Below are 16,634 nucleotides of genomic sequence, written 5' to 3' on the forward strand. Positions count from 1 at the left end.
CCATGTGTCCGTGTACAAAACATGCAGACGTGTCTGTGTACAAAACATGCAGACATGTCCGTTTTCACACGGACCGCAAAACATGCCACACATGTGCACACAGAGAAAAGTGCACACTGTCCTCCATGTCCACGGATGGCAACCAGGGAAGCGGTTACTGTAAACCGCTGTCCCCGGCGGCAGGTGCTGAAGCCGGCTGTCATTTTGAGAAGGTGGCCGGCTTCATTACCAGCAGAGAAGTCCTCAGCAGCCCGCGCCCTGAGGAGCCAGGACACACCCACCTGGGCTTAGGACAGCAGGACGTATCTGGCCCGCAGGAGGCGCAATAACGATGCAGCGCGGCAGTGTCGGGAGTGGTGCAGGATGGAGGAGCTGCTGCTGGAACTGCGCACCATTGAGTTTCTCCAGGAGAACCAGCACCTGTGGGCCACCCTGCACGCCCTCTACCCGGGCCCACGTGTGGCGGACTGGCTGGTAGGAAGTTTCCCGGTACAGCCCAGAGCCCCGTACATGCCCTGGAGCACAGCCTCGGTGTGCCCGCCGCCGGTCAATAGTGCCGAGCTGGTGCCCTGATATGTGTTACACCCTGTGCGGGCAATGCCTGCCCACTCACCCGCCGGCAGAGCCCTTATGGGGCGGCCAGCATTGAATCACCTGCCCGGACCCTCTGCCACCTGCCCCAAAAGCTGAGGAGGTCGCGTCCTGAGCTGAGAGGACGGCGCTGGGGAGCAGTAGACCCTACTGTGTAACGTTTTTTGTGGATAGGTTGCAGGGCAGAGACCTTCCAACCTCACAGGAGACCTCCGTTCCAGGTGTGGAGTCTTGGAGAATGGCCAGGAATAAACTGTCCCCTGTACTGAGAGATGGCACGTGCCTGCGAGCAGAGGAGAATGATGAGCGGTACATTAAAGTCCGAATGACAGCAGATGTCACCCCCATCATCCGACACCTGCTATCATTCGGACTTTAATGTACCGCTTATTGTTCTCCTCTGCTCGCAGGCAGAATGACAGCCGCTTTCAGCACCAGCCGCCGGGGGACAGCGGCTTAACAGTAGCGATACTTCCCCGGCGGCTGTCTGTGTGGTACTGATGCGGCACACTTTTGCCACACATGTGCCGCACATAGTAATCAAATAACAAAAAGCTTGGGCACTCAAATGAAAAATTATTGTCCAATGTAGAACAACGAGGCAAATACCACCACCATACAAAAAGGCAAAAATAAGGAAAACTCAATATAAAGACAGATTATCTTCCGCAACGTTTCAGCACAAGCATGCTTTTTTCAAGCAGAATTTGCTGTAGGAGAGGATTACAGGTAACAGGACCAAGTCTCCGTTCATGCCTGCATGGTGTGGGGGCGATAATATCGAGTGCCGGTGGTGGTATTTTCCTCGTTGCTCTACATTGGACAATAAATTTTCATTTGAGTGTCCAAGCTTTTTGTTACTTGATTGCTACTTACATACCTTGGAGCACCACCCCTGGAGTTCAGTGAGCACCCCTTATATTCTCCAAAATGCCGCACGTAGTACACACACGCACACTGATATCTCCGGTACCGTTTTTTCCAGTACCGGAAATATCAAGAGACAGGACGTGTGAAACCGGCCTAAAATGGTATAAAAATGACAACTCAGGGTGCAAAAAACAAGCCCTCACACATCCCTAGCAACCAAAAACTGAATATATTACGAGTCTCAAAAAATGGCCGTGCAAGCAAATTTTTTTATTTATTTTTTTTACAAATTTCTTTTCACCACTTAAAGAAAACAAAAACAACTTTACAAGTTTGGTATTGCCTTAATCGTGCTGACCTGGAGAATCATATTGCCAGGTCATTTCTAGAGCATAATGAATGCAGTAAAAATTCATCCAACAAAACTAAGCTTTTGTACAGCTATGCAGTTTGGAAAATAAAAAGAGTAATGGCTCTTGGAAAGAGAGGGTAAAACGAAAGCACAAAAATGGAAAATCGCCTGGTCGGTTAAGATTAATATTGTAACATTAACATCAGTGAATTATGACTCCAAAGTTATCACACTTGATATAAAACAAAAAGTGAAAAATGAAAACACTTGAAATAAAAAAAAAAAAAAAGCGTAGTGACAGTAATTAGTATATGATCACAGATGGTAACAGCCCCCAACCTACCACTTACTATTCATAATACTGGGTAGGACGAGTCGCTACAGCACAATATTGCTGAGATTAGAGAAATATTAAAACTCAAAACCACATCAGAAAAATACATGAAGCAGATTATAAGGCGCAAGACCAATTCTTCCCAATTTATGTTCTGTTTCATAACAGTCCTTTTGTTTGCTACATAATATATAGTTTGGTACTAATTGATGAAGTAATTGTTGGACTTTACCCTCAAGCTTGACCTTTACTGTAAGTAGTGATGAGCAAACGTGTTGGGATAAGGTGTTATCTGAGCATGCTTGGGTGCTAACCGTGTGACTTCGCCGTGCTCGAATAATATGTTTGAGTCCCCGCGGCTGCATGTCTAATGTGCTGTTCGACAGCAGGGTTCGCCTGTTTGTTAGGCAATCCCTGCGTGCATTGTGGCTGTCGAACAGTCTGTAGACATGTAACCGCGGGTACTCGAATATATTTTTCGCTGAAGTCACTCGGTTAGCATCCCAGCACGCTCAGATAACACCTTATCTGAGAACTTTCGCTCATCACTAGCTGTAGGATATCTTTTACTGAGCATAATTTAATTCTGAAATATTTTATTTTCTGTTCCTTAGTGGGAAGACGTACACGAAATAATGAGTTGTGAGGAGTTTAGAATGTGGAAGCTGCAATATCAAGATAAGAAGCTCGATGCTTATTTCGCCAAGAATGGAATTGGTAAGTAGTATTGTGGTTTTACTCCATGCTTTAGTAGGAAGGACAAAAAAAAAAAAAAAATGATAAATGGAACTTTTCATGTATAATTGTTTCTTAGGTATATTTGAAGTGGTCTGAGAATCATATATATATATATATATATATATATATATATATATATATATATATATATATACACTCACTGGCCACTTTATTAGGTACACCATGCTAGTAACGGGTTGGACCCCCTTTTGCCTTCAGAACTGCCTCAATTCTTCGTGGCAGAGATTCAACAAGGTGCTGGAAGCATTCCTCAGAGATTTTGGACCATATTGACATGATGGCATCACACAGTTGGCGCAGATTTGTCGGCTGCACATCCCTGATGCGAATCTCCCGTTCCACCACATCCCAAAGATGCTCTATTGGATTGAGATCTGGTGACTGAGGAGGCCATTTGAGTACAGTGAACTCATTGTCATGTTCAAGAAACCAATCTGAGATGATTCGAGCTTTATGACATGGCGCATTATCCTGCTGAAAGTAGCCATCAGATGTTGGGTACATTGTGGTCATAAAGGGATGGACATGGTCAGCAACAATACTCGGGTAGGCTGTGGCGTTGCAACGATGCTCAATTGGTACCAAGGGGCCCAAAGAGTGCCAAGAAAAAATTCCCCACACCATGACACCACCACCACCAGCCTGAACCGTTGATACAAGGCAGGATGGATCCATGCTTTCATGTTGTTTACGCCAAATTCTGACCCTACCATCCGAATGTCGCAGCAGAAATCGAGACTCATCAGACCAGGCAACGTTTTTCCAATCTTCTACTGTCCAATTTCGATGAGCTTGTGCAAATTGTAGCCTCAGTTTCCTGTTCTTAGCTGAGAGGAGTGGTACCCAGTGTGGTCTTCTGCTGCTGTAGCCCATCTGCCTCAAAGTTCGACGCACTGTGCGTTCAGAGATGCTCTTCTGCCTACCTTGGTTGTAACGGGTGGCAATTTGAGTCACTGTTGCCTTTCTATCAGCTCGAACCAGTATGCCCATTCTCCTCTGACCTCTGGCATCAACAAGGCATTTCCGCCCACAGAACTGCCGCTCACTGGATTTTTTTTCTTTTTCGGACCATTCTCTGTAAACCCTAGAGATGGTTGTGCGTGAAAATCCCAGTAGATCAGCAGTTTCTGAAATTCTCAGACCAGCCCTTCTGGCACCAACAATCATGCCACGTTCAAAGGCACTCAAATCACCTTTCTTCCCCATACTGATGCTCGGTTTGAACTGCAGGAGATTGTCTTGACCATGTCTACATGCCTAAATGCACTGAGTTGCCGCCATGTGATTGGCTGATTAGAAATTAAGTCTTAACACACAGTTGGACAGGTGTACCTAATAAAGTGGCCAGTGAGTGTATGTATATATATATATATATATATATATATATATATATATATGACGCGCCCGAGGGGCCGTGGGATACTCGGTACCGGGCCCGTTAACTTCAATGGGAGATGTCACAGCGGCGGTGACCCGGTCCGTGGCCCCAGGCGGTCATGTAAAAGGGGTAGAATTGAATGGGGATAAAGTTTATGTAGTGATTCGTGATGCCAGTTGGAGTGTTCGACTGTAGTATAGCCGGCACTGTAGATGATCTCTGGGGGAGTAGATGGTGATGGCAGTGCAGATGTTTAACCCTCTCCAACCAGGGCAGGACCCCCAGAGATTGTGATGCAAGTAGAAGGCATGGAGTAATAAGGCAGGAGACAAGAAATAGTCACTTTATCATTTACTGTAGTTCAGGTGCAGTTCAGTGGAGATTTTACAACTCTCACCAGGTGACAGTCTGCTCTGGAGAATGGGAGTTATCTTTCCTTGCTGTGACTCAATGTAACTTCCTGCTATTCTAATCCCTTCTGGGACCAAGGCTTTCTGGTGTTTAGAACTTCCCAGTTTTGCCTCTACTCACTGTGTGTTTCGCCTTCAGCAACTTGCAGTTTGAATCCTTTGTGAAGCAGCTCAAGTTCCCACTTGCACTATCCTTCACTGATCCTAGATTATTGCCGCATTTCTGAGGGAAAACACTTTTCTGCTGGTTGTATAATCCCAGCTCTGAGCTTACCACCCAGCTCTGAAAGCATGGATGATCTAGGGGCTGGTTCCCTGTTTCTTAGCTCTTACTCCTGGATCAGCCACATGTCATCATGGCATCCAAGACATTCCTCTTCCTTCTTCACAGTGAGAGCAACAAATCGGCCACTCCCCCTCCCCCTCCCAGTTAGGGTGTGTCTGCAAAGCTCTCAGCTTCAGACAAATGAGGGAATGAGGCAAAGTGTGTGTGTGTGTGTGTGTGTCTAGCAGAGGAAGCATAACTCCCATTGCTCACAAAACACATACAGAACTGTACATATTTGACCCTTTTGTGGCGATAAAGACGCAGGGCACCACATTTACACTGCTCACACAAATAAAGGGGAACACTAAACAATACAATGTATTGCTTAGTTTTCCCTTTATTTTTTTGAGCAGTATATATTGTAAGACAGCGGTAGCACCGTATGCAGTGATGAGGCAGTGACCCACAAAGTTCAAACATAAAAGTGTCCTTAATGTGTTATCTTCACAGCATTAAAGTCCAATTTACACAAATGCAAATATTAGTGTTCAATTCACACCAGTCAATAGAACTTCATAGTACACGGTTTTGTATCACAGTCTCTAAACATGCTGTACTTCACTTTGTCCAGTTTCCATGGGTGAGGCACGCCGTGCCAATGTTTCTCACTTACAGCCTCCTTTATTCTACAGTCACAACACATACTAGTCCACCTCTAATTCCCGTGGGTGTCCTGCACTGCTGTATCAGGCTCTACTCACAGCCGTACACAGACCTTGACATCCTCCTGTCTGCAGCTGTGACACACGCCAGTCCTTCCTTCGGCCCCAGGACAGTCTACCTCCGGTTCACCCACGGGCACAAGACCTGTCCACATCCGTGACCAGTCATCGTGGACAGCAGCACCACTGTGTACGCTGTGGGGTGCCAGGCCTCTCTCTGGCCCTGACACACCTGAGACTCACTAAGCACTCACTAACCCTTTCCTGCTGGGTTTTTAACATAGCAACCTGTGGCTCTCAGCCACATGGAAAACTTGGGTCCGGAATGGAACAGACTGCAACACTATCATACTGCAATCTGTTTCAAACACAACATTCAGAGCAGGTTTTCCGTACCTCTGCCTTGGACACTAATATGTCCAAGACCAGCACTTTTATCAGTATGCATTGCAGTCACAACTACGCCCATGACTGCCATGCACACCTGTGGCCTTCATACACCTCCGTGCATATCCCGGGGAGACTGCACAGAGACTCCTGCCTGTGACATCGGTCACTGCTTCACCATTGCAATCCCAGCTATGCCTGTGACCTCAATGCATTCCCATAGCTTCAATACCCCTTCGTGCGTATCCTGGAGAGAACATACAGCGCCCCCTAGCTGTAACAGGGGTCACTGCCTCACTATATATATATATATATATATATATATATGTATATATATATATATATATATATATATTAATATATATAAATATAAATATACAACCCCAATTGTAAAAAAGTTGGGATGCTGTGTAAAATGTAAAGAAATCAAGAAGGCAATGATTTGGAAAGCACATAACCATATTTTATTCACAACATAGATCACGTATCAGAAGTAGGAAGTTACGGTACATATTTTTCCATTTCATTTTAAAAAATGATGTCAGTTTCTCACTGGTCCAGCATTCTGTGTCTTATTTGAAATGTGTTTTGGCCAGAGAAGACGGCAGCATTTCTGGATTATGTTGATATTTGACTACTTTTAATTATAGAGCTTTTCTTTTACATTTGTAGCTTGCATGACGAACTGTGTTCACAGATAATGATTTCTGTAAGGTTTCCTGAGCCCATGCAATGATTTGCCTGACAGAATCATGACTGCTTTAACCCCTTAATGTTCTTGTGATTTTTTTCCTTTTTGCTCTTTCGTTCATTTCCGCCCTTTATTCCAAGAGTCGTAACTTCTTTTATTTTTCCATCCCCATAGCAGTATGAGGGCTCTCTTTTTTTTTTTTTTTGCAGAACGAGTTGTACGTTTGAATGTCTCCATCCATTTTATCATGTGATGCACTGGAAAGCGGGGGAAAAATTCCAAGTGCATTGAAATTTCAAAAAAAGTGCAATTCCACTATTGTTTGTTATGCTTCTTTATTTAACAGGTTCATTATATGGTAAAACTGACCTGGTAATATGATTCTCCAGGTCAGTACGAGTACACAGATACCAAACGTGTATTTTTTTTTTCATTTAAGTAGTGAAAAAATACTTATGAAATTTGTAAGAAAAAAATGTTTGCTTGTGTCCCCATTTTCTGAGACCTGTAACATTTTCATTTTTATGATCTGGGTCTGTGTGAGGACTTATTTTTTTCACCCTGAGCAGACATTTTTATTGATACCATTTTTTGGGTAGATACGTTTTGATCGCTTCTTATTGTAGTTTATTGCAATGTTGAGGTGGCCAAAAAACGTAATCCTGGCGTTTGTTTTTCTCATTACGCCGTTTATCGATCGGATTAATTTATTTTATATTTTGATAGATTGAACTTTTACAAATACAGTGATATGGAATATATTTTTAATTGTTTCATTCTTAATGGGCCAAAATGGGGGTGATTTCAACTTTTTTTTTACTGTATTACATAGTTGCTTTAGGAGACTTGAAAAGCCACGATCTTCTATGAACACCAACCATGAAATGGCGTTCACAGGAGTATCGTAATGACAGCTGAGGGGTCTTCTCTTCAGCAAACCCCTGACTGTCGTAACAGCCCATTGGCACCCTGCAATCACGTGGCAGGGGCACCAATGGGAAGGATGAATGACTTGCTTAATCCTGCTGTCAGTGATTGACAGCGGGAATTAACAGGTTAACAGCCGCAGGAGGAGCAGTTAAAGGTACATGATGGCTTATTAAATCAATCATCCTATGTGGGAAACATGTGGGCTCGGGTATATACCTCAAAGGTCATGAAAGAGTTAATGTAGTGCCACCTGCAGATCAACACTATCCAATATTGACGGTCGACCTTGTTCTTGTGTACGTGGATTTCTCCATAATCTCTGAATCTTTCAATGATATTACGGTATGTACTATAGATGGTGGAATATTCAAAGTATGTGCAATTTTACATTTGAAGAACAATTTTCTGATTTTCTTTCCACAATTTATAGATCTAGGTAATCACAGATTGTTGAACCTCTGACCATCTTTGCTTCTGAGAGACTCTGCCTCTCTAACAGGCTTTTTTTGAAATACATAGACTTAATTAAAACTTGACCCTCCAGCAGTTTTTTAATCAGTAACGCTTAGTTATTAGCCTTTTTTTTCAGATGCGTTGCTAATGAGTTAATTTTGTAAAATTTTGTTACCGTATATACTCATGTATAAGCCGAGATTTTCAGCCCATTTTTTGGGGCTGAAAGTCTCCCTCTCGGCTTATACACAAGTCATATACCGGGGGTCGGCCGGGGAAGGGGGAGCGGGGGTGTCAGATCATACTTACTCTTCTCTGCAGCTCCCCTGCTTGTTCCATGTTTGTCGGCGCTGCTCTCTTCCTGCTTCAGCTGTCAAATGCCACCCGCTCATTAAATATGCGCATATTTAATGAGCGGGTACCATGTGACCGCTGAACCAGGAAGAGAGCAGTGCCGACATACATGGAACAAGCAGGGGAGCTGCAGAGACAAGCGCCAGGACCTGGTGAGTATGAACGGGGGGTTTGGAGGCATATTCACCTGTCCCTGCGCTCTGCTGTCTTGCGTCCTCTGCAGTGACATTCAGGTCAGAGAGCGCTATTGCGCTCTCTGCCTGTGTAGGGTTCTGCAGGTTCGCAGGATGCAGTGACGAGACACTAGATGGATGGTGGTTGGTGAAATAACTTTTTATCAAACTAGCCGCTGGGGCTTAACTGAACAGACAAGATATACAGGGACAAACAGTCCATGCAGGGACTCAACAATCTTAACAACACTATTGCGGTACTTAGCCTTCCAGGGGCTGACAGGTTCATGAACATGGCCGCGTAGAGGTCGCTGAGGCGGTTGTCCTGACGCCTCGTTACTCCTGGGAGGGATGGGGCTCAACAGGCCCTGAAGAAAGTGATGACGGTGGGGCACAAGAGGCCCTAAAGAAAGCAATACCGTTGGGGCGCAACAGGCCCTGAAGAAAACAATACCGTTTGGGCGCAACAGGCCCTGAAGAAAACAAGGCCGTTGGGGCGCAACAGGCCCTGAAGAAAGCGCTGCCGCTGGGGCGCAACAGGCCCTGAAGGAAACCCTGCCGCTGGGGCGCAACAGGCCCTGAAGAAAGCGCTGCCGCTGGGGCGCAACAGGCCCTGAAGAAAACACTGCCGCTGGGGCGCAACAGGCCCTGAAGGAAGCGATGCCGCTGGGGCGCAACAGGCCCTGAAGGAAGCGATGCCGTTGGGGCGTAACAGGCCCTGAAGAAAATGATGGAGGTGGCGCGCGGTGATGACGCAGTTCCCCAGAGGACCTGTAGCCGTCCTTTATCAAGGAGTCTCTCCCAAAGCTAGGGTAGCGAGCCTTTTATCTCGCTTGTGACGAGGTGGCGTACCTTCAGGCCGGTGACAGCCGGGTCCGCGTGATAGGGGAAGGCTGGGGGGAAGTGCCCAGGCCTCTGTGGCCTGGTTACGGGTACTCACGGCCACAACCTGAGGTAATGTTCCTCTCTCGCCAAGGCGGGGGACAGCGGGGACGATTCTCTGAGAACGGGGGTGGGTAGCAGTCTCCGGTAACAGTCTCTCTCATCGATAACTGCGCAGCTTTTTCCTCACAGGCTCCTGTCGGTGCCCCTGCAAGTCACTCTCCTCCCTGCCTTCACTCTGGCTCCTCTCCAACTGCCACTTCAGCGCGTCCCCTGCTCCTTTTACCCTAGCCCCGCCCCCTGTTGGCCTGACAACCCCAGTCGCATGTCTCCCTTTGTAATCCTCCTGATGTGATTCCTTCAATAACTCTGATGGCGGTCCCCTTGGTTCCGGCCCAATCACTATATGGGGGTCCTCCTCCCCACATTCCCCCACCCTGTAAGCTCGCCAGTCCTCGGGCGAGGGAGTTAGTCTATTGAGATTGGTCTGTAAAGGTGTCAATATTCGATGCCATACGAACTGTTCTTGTTCATACCGTTCGGGGGGTTTGCCGGCTGTTGACCGCTCGGAGCGTCTATGTTCGACTGGGGTGATATCTTCTGGGATGGTGGACGTCGGTGGGCTGCAAGATGCCTGTGGGTTAATTGTGTCAACTGGCTCATTATTGGGTGGAGGGCCCTTGGGAGCTGGAGGGAAAACCTCGTCGTCCGAGTCCCAGCATATGGACTCCGGTTCGGATGTCTTCGGGACGAGTTCCAGATGCTTCGGGTCGGTGGAAATACACGGGCGTAACATATTACGATGCACAATGCGGGTGGGCAGTGTTTCATCCTGCTCGGGCCGTATTTCGTACACAGGTCCTTCTGGATGGATACGGCGTAGTACCCGATAAGGACTCTCTTCCCAACGTGACTCCAGTTTATTCTGGGGGCGTTGATCTAGTACAAGCACACAGTCCCCGCTTTGGAGATGGGGAGGGGAGGTTGTATTCTTCCCTGGGTGTTCCCAGTCTTGAAGTTTGGTATGTACAATTCGGTGAAGAGTTTGCAACCTGTGGCGATGATTTCGGACCCAAGACGACACTCCGGTCCAGGGCCGAGGCTCTTCGGGGTCGAACTCTACCTCCGTGATCCCTTTACCCTCTCGTCCGAACAGCAGGAAATAAGGAGTATAGCCCGTTACTCGATGTACCCGATTATTATAAACCCACACTAATTCAGAAACATATTCAGGCCAACGAGCTTTCTTGTCACTCTCCAGAGTGCGTAGCATTTGAATCAATGTCCGATTAAATCGCTCACTCGCCCCATTTCCTTGCGGGTGATACGGTGTGGTCCGGGATTTATCAATCCCATAAAGATGATGTAGTTCCTCCATAACTTTCCCCAAAAAACATGCTCCCTGGTCGGAATGTATACGTTGAGGACAGCCGTACACTTGTATAAAGTTTCTGCAAATTGCGGAGGCGGCTGACTCCGCGGTCTGGTCTCGAGTAGGGGTGACCACAGCGAACTTAGTAAAATGATCCACCATGACGAGGCAGTGTTCGTATCCCTGGAATGCGGGACCAATGTGCAGATAATCCACCGTCAAGAGCTCAAAGGGTTCTGAAGTCACAATCGTCTGTGTTGCGGCCCTCTGAGCAGGCGGTTTGGCCAATTCACATAAGCGGCAGGTACGGCAAACTTCGTCCACAACAGCCGACAAGCGTGGGTGATAAACTTTCTGTTGTAACCATTGCAAAGTCTTTTTGACTCCAAAGTGGGCCCCTTTTTCGTGAGCCTCTCGAGCCAGTTCGTGTAGTTGTGCTCCGGGCGTAACCACCTGCCAAACAGTCGTTGAGGTTGTTTGCGAAGTGATTTTACGGTACAGTAGTCCCTTTCGGATAATCAGTCTCTCCCATTGTCGCAGCATCAGCGACAGGTCTTGGGTCAAAGCTTGTCGTTGAGTATCAGTGGGTAATTGACCAGCGGCGACCCATGTCCGGAGAAGTCCAACTTCTTCATCTTCTTGTTGCTGTTGTATCCACTTATCACGAGATTGTTCCAGGATGCCCCTGTGGGCCTCTGGGGAAGATACTTTTGCATCAACATTGGTGAGCACAGCAGCGGTAAGAGCGAACGGTATTTCCTCTCCTTCTAATTCTTCGTCTCGATTCTGTCCGGGAGTTGTATGTCGAATCCTAGAGAGAGCATCTGCATGAACATTCTCGGCCCCTCTTTTGTAAATAATCTTGTAATTGTACTTCGCCATTCGGGCCACCCATCGCTGCTCCAAAGCCCCCAACTTGGCGTTTTCCAAATGAGCCAGTGGGTTGTTGTCAGTTCGCACTACCACCTCGGAGCCCGCTAGGTACTCTGCGAATCTCTCCGTCATAGCCCACACCACTGCGAGGAGCTCGAGCTTAAAAGAGCTGTAATTGTCAGGGTTACGCTCGGAGTCATGGAGTGAACGGCTTCCATATGCGATCACCCTCTCCCGGCCATCCTGAACCTGTGACAACACAGCCCCTAGCCCGTGAAGACTCCCGTCAGTGTGTAGGATGAACGGCTGAGAGAAATTTGCATAAGCCAACACTGGGGCATCCGAGAGTGCAGCCTTGAGATCTCGGAAGGCCTCTTCCTGAGGGTGTTGCCACTGGATTTTTCGCCCATTGGCCCCAGCGGGAGCCCCCTTCAGCAGGTCATGCAGGGCTCAAGCTCGACATGCAAAATTCTTTACGAAACGACGGTAATATCCAGCTAACCCCAGAAAAGCCCGCCCGTCTTTCACCGTCTCGGGGGTAGGCCATTCCTGGATAGCAGCAATCTTCTCCCGGGATGGCCTCACAACCTCTGCCGAAACGACATGACCCAGATACTCAATCTGAGAGCGAAATAGGTGGCATTTCTGAGGCTTCACCTTCAACCCGTACTTTTGCAGTCGGCTGAGTACCTGTCCCAACCGCTTCAGGTGGTCCTCGAAGGAGGCAGCATAGACAATGATGTCGTCCAGGTAGATCAACGTGGCCTCAAAATTGAGATCCCCTAGACATCGCTCCATCAATCGCTGAAATGTCCCGGGGGCGTTGGCCAGCCCGAATGGCATTCGATTAAACTCAAACAGTCCCATGGGCATTATGAACCCCGTCTTAGCTTTGTCCTCTTCTGACATGGGCACCTGCCAGTACCCACTGGCCAAGTCCAGGGTCGAAAAATATGTTGCTTTGCCCAATGCAGACAGAGATTCTTCTATGCGGGGCAGTGGGTATGAGTCTTTAATAGTGCAAGCATTCAATTTACGATAATCCACACAGAATCGTAGTGTACCATCTTTCTTCCGGACCAACAGGATGGGGGCCGCCCAAGGGCTTTGACTTTCCCGTATCACCCCTTTTTGTAGCATCTGAGCCAGCAAAGTTTTCACCTCTTGATAGTTTTGTGGCGGAATCTGTCGATATCGTTCTCAGATAGGGGCCGCTCCTGCTGTGGGGATCTCATGAGTGATGGCGGTGGTACACCCAAAGTCATCCTCATGACTAGCAAATACTTCATGGTACTGTCCCAGCAATGCTTTTACTTGTGAAAGTTGGGCCGCAGTTAGTCCAGAAAGCTCGGCCCGCATCTGCTCCAAAATATTTCGGCCCTTCTCTTGTGTCGAGACTTCGTGGGCCTGTAAGGTTCGTATTGTTACCTCCCAAGGATCCTCGGGGTGTACTTGTAATTGAACCGCAGGAGCGGGCAGCACTTCTTCTAAAGGCTTTACTAGTTTGGCCAGTACAGTCCGTGCTTTCAGAATGGTATCTCGGTCTTCAAGGTTAACGCAGCGGACCAGGACGGTTCCTTTTCGCACCGTAGCGAGGGAACGGGCCACCAGTATGCCAGGAGGTAAGTGCTCTGAGGGACACGGCTCCACCTGCACCTCTACGCCTTCCAAAGGTATCGGGGCCCAAATTGGCAGGGCCACCACTGTCTGTCCAGGAGGCAGCACAAGCAGGGGTGCCGCTGACGCGATGACCTTGCCCAGAGCCTCACCCTCCTGGCAGTCCCGATGCACCCGCGCACCTCGCACCAGCTGCTGGAATACCTGTCCCTGAGCTGTGCGAGAACCCCACTGCTTCAGTGTCCTTTGTGTGGGATCATTAAGCAACAGGTTACCAAACTCTTTTAAAATATTCATGCCTAGGGTGACGGGGTGTCGTTGATCAGCTTCTCCTTGAGTCAGCACCACCCCTCTGTGGCCAAGGGGTTTACCGCACAACGTCACCTGCACCCACACTACCCCGGCAACCAGGACCGGCAGTTGGTTGGCGGCTACTAGTCTAATCATGGGCCCCCACTGAGGCCTTGCTGCCTCCGGAAAGTTTCGTTGAAAGTACGCTGCGGGCATAGTGGTTACTTGTGACCCCGTGTCCACCAGACAACGGACGGCCTGGCCCTCTACTTCTGCCCAAACTATAGGACACTTTGCTACCAAATCTTCGGGACCTCCACCACCCCTAGTTGTGGTTTTCGGCTCTGAGCGGCGTCCCCCCAGCCCGGAGCCCTTTAGTTTAATGGCCGCCGGGGTGGGTATCTCCCACGCCGCGGACACTCTCGGGCGAAGTGGCCTGGTTCTCCACACTCATAACACCGGGCCGGTAGAGATTGACCACCCCGCGGAGAGTGTGACCCCCAGGGACCGGGATTAACACTGGGTCGCCCAGTCTCCGGTTCGGTTCTTCTCTTTACTTCAGCCAACTCGCTCTTAATATTTTTCAATTTTCGCTTCATCTCCTCCACCCACTGTGGTTCCTCAACTGTTTCGAGGAGGCCTCCACACCTCGGACCTTCCCCACGGGGACCGTCATCCCCTGCTCTTGCTCCCGATCCCGTGCCTGACTTCCCACTTCTGAAAAGTCTATTTGGGGATTCATTCAGATCTGTTCCCGTAATGCCTGCTTTATCAGTGGATCTCGCAGTCCAGTCACCAGTAGGTCACGTAGGGTAATGTCAACAGGTCCTACCCCTACCCCGTCTTTTCTTTCAATAGCCGTATGCAACTGTTGGAGTACATTCATATACTGAGTAATCGTCTCCCCCTCTGCCTGCATCCGGCTAAACAGACGGGTCCTTAACTCTCCCACATTAGTGGGATCCCCGTGGGTCTGTTCCACTATCTGCAACACCTTTTCAAAAGTGTTGCGGTGCCCCGGAGGTTTCAACATCACTGACCTCCGCACCTCCCCGTCTAGGGCCATGAGTGCCACTTCAGCTTCCAGGTCAGGGGTCATTGGGTGCATCCGAAAGAGCCCCCGCATTCGCTCTGTCCAGCTCCATAGCATAGTATTGGAGCCGGAGAATCTAGGCAGGTTGTTCAGCATGGCCCCCAATAAAATGCTAGTACGGGGCCCCTCATTATTTACAGAGTCTACAGCTTCCCCCTGACCTGCGCCACCACCGTCTACGCTCGGAGACTGCATCCTGCCGACTACGCCAAGTGTAGGGTTCTGCAGGTTCTTCAGGATGCAGTGACGAGACACTAGACGGATGGTGGTTGGTGAAATAACTTTTTATCAAACTAGCCGCTGGGGCTTAACTGAACAGACAAGATATACAGGGACAAACAGTCCACGCAGGGACTCAACAATCTTAACAACACTATGGCATACTTAGCCTTCCAGGGGCTGACAGGTTCATGAACGTGGCCGCGTAGAGGTCGCTGAGGTGGCTGTCCTGACGCCTCGTTACTCCTGGGAGGGATGGGGCTCAACAGGCCCTGAAGAAAGTGATGACGGTGGGGCGCAAGAGGCCCTGAAGAAAGCAATACCATTGGGGCGCAACAGGCCCTGAAGAAAACAATACCGTTGGGGCGCAACAGGCCCTGAAGAAAACAAGGCCGTGGGGCGCAACAGGCCCTGAAGAAAGCGCTGCCGCTGGGGCGCAACAGGCCCTGAAGGAAATGCTGCCGCTGGGGCGCAACAGGCCCTGAAGAAAGCGCTGCCGCTGGGGCGCAACAGGCCCTGAAGAAAACACTGCCGCTGGGGCGCAACAGGCCCTGAAGAAAACACTGCCGCTGGGGCGCAACAGGCCCTGAAGGAAGCGATGCCGTTGGGGCGTAACAGGCCCTGAAGAAAATGATGGAGGTGGCGCGCGGTGATGACGCAGTTCCCCAGAGGACCTGTAGCCGTCCTTTATCAAGGAGTCTCTCCCAAAGCTAGGGTAGCGAGCCTTTTATCTCGCTTGTGACGAGGTGGCGTACCTTCAGGCCGGTGACAGCCAGGTCCGCGTGATAGGGGTAGGCTGGGGGGAAGTGCCCAGGCCTCTGTGGCCTGGTTACGGGTACTCACGGCCACAACCTGAGGTAAAGTTCCTCTCTCGCCAAGGCAGGGGACAGCGGGGACGATTCTCTGAGAACGGGGGTGGGTAGCAGTCTCCAGTAACAGTCTCTCTCGTTGATAACTGCGCAGCTTTTTCCTCACAGGCTCCTGTCGGTGCCCCTGCAAGTCACTCTCCTCCCTGCCTTCACTCTGGCTCCTCTCCAACTGCCACTTCAGCGCGTCTCCTGCTTCTTTTACCCTAGCCCCGCCCCCTGTTGCCCTGACAACCCTAGTCGCATGTCTCCCTTTGTAATTCCCCTGTTGTGCTTCCTTCAATACCTCTGATGGCGGTCCCCTTGGTTCCGGCCCAATCACTATATGGGGGTCCTCCTCCCCACACCTGCACAGTCACTGCAGAGCTCAACGCTGATGAGCAGGGGGCAGCGACGGAGGTGAGTATACAGCTTTTTTGTTGTAAGGGAGTCAGGGGCAGCAAGAACATGATGGGGCCACTCACTGTGCAGCATAACTGGGGCCACTCACTGTGCAGCATAACAGGGGCCACTCACTGTGCAGCATAACAGGGGCCACTCACTGTGCAGCATTATCTGGGGCCACATACTGTGTAGATAACTGAGGCCACTCACTGTGCACCCTCGGCTTATACACGAGTCAATAAGTTTTCCCAGTTTTTTGTGGCAAAATTAGGGGGGTCGGCTTATACTCGGGTCGGCTTATACTCGGGTATATACGGTAAATGAAATGGAAAAATGTGAAATGTTCAACTTCTGATCTGTGTTCT

At 49.1% G+C, this 16,634-nt stretch overlaps 1 protein-coding gene across 1 annotated transcript in view; it reads left to right on the forward strand.

Moving 5' to 3' along the window:
• The window catches only part of LOC141053185 (E3 ubiquitin-protein ligase RNF31-like), a 67,898-nt gene that overhangs the window by 33,854 nt on the left and 17,410 nt on the right, over positions 1–16,634 (forward strand). Inside the window, exon 9 of the mRNA XM_073550554.1 lies at positions 2,762–2,864. Coding sequence (XP_073406655.1) covers positions 2,762–2,864 — 103 coding nt within the window. The remainder of the gene's footprint in view (positions 1–2,761; positions 2,865–16,634) is intronic.

The sequence above is a fragment of the Dendrobates tinctorius genome, unplaced genomic scaffold, assembly GCF_039654945.1.
Source record: "Dendrobates tinctorius isolate UK_male_01 unplaced genomic scaffold, ASM3965494v1 ptg000165l, whole genome shotgun sequence".
Classification (NCBI taxonomy): Eukaryota; Metazoa; Chordata; class Amphibia; order Anura; family Dendrobatidae; genus Dendrobates; species Dendrobates tinctorius.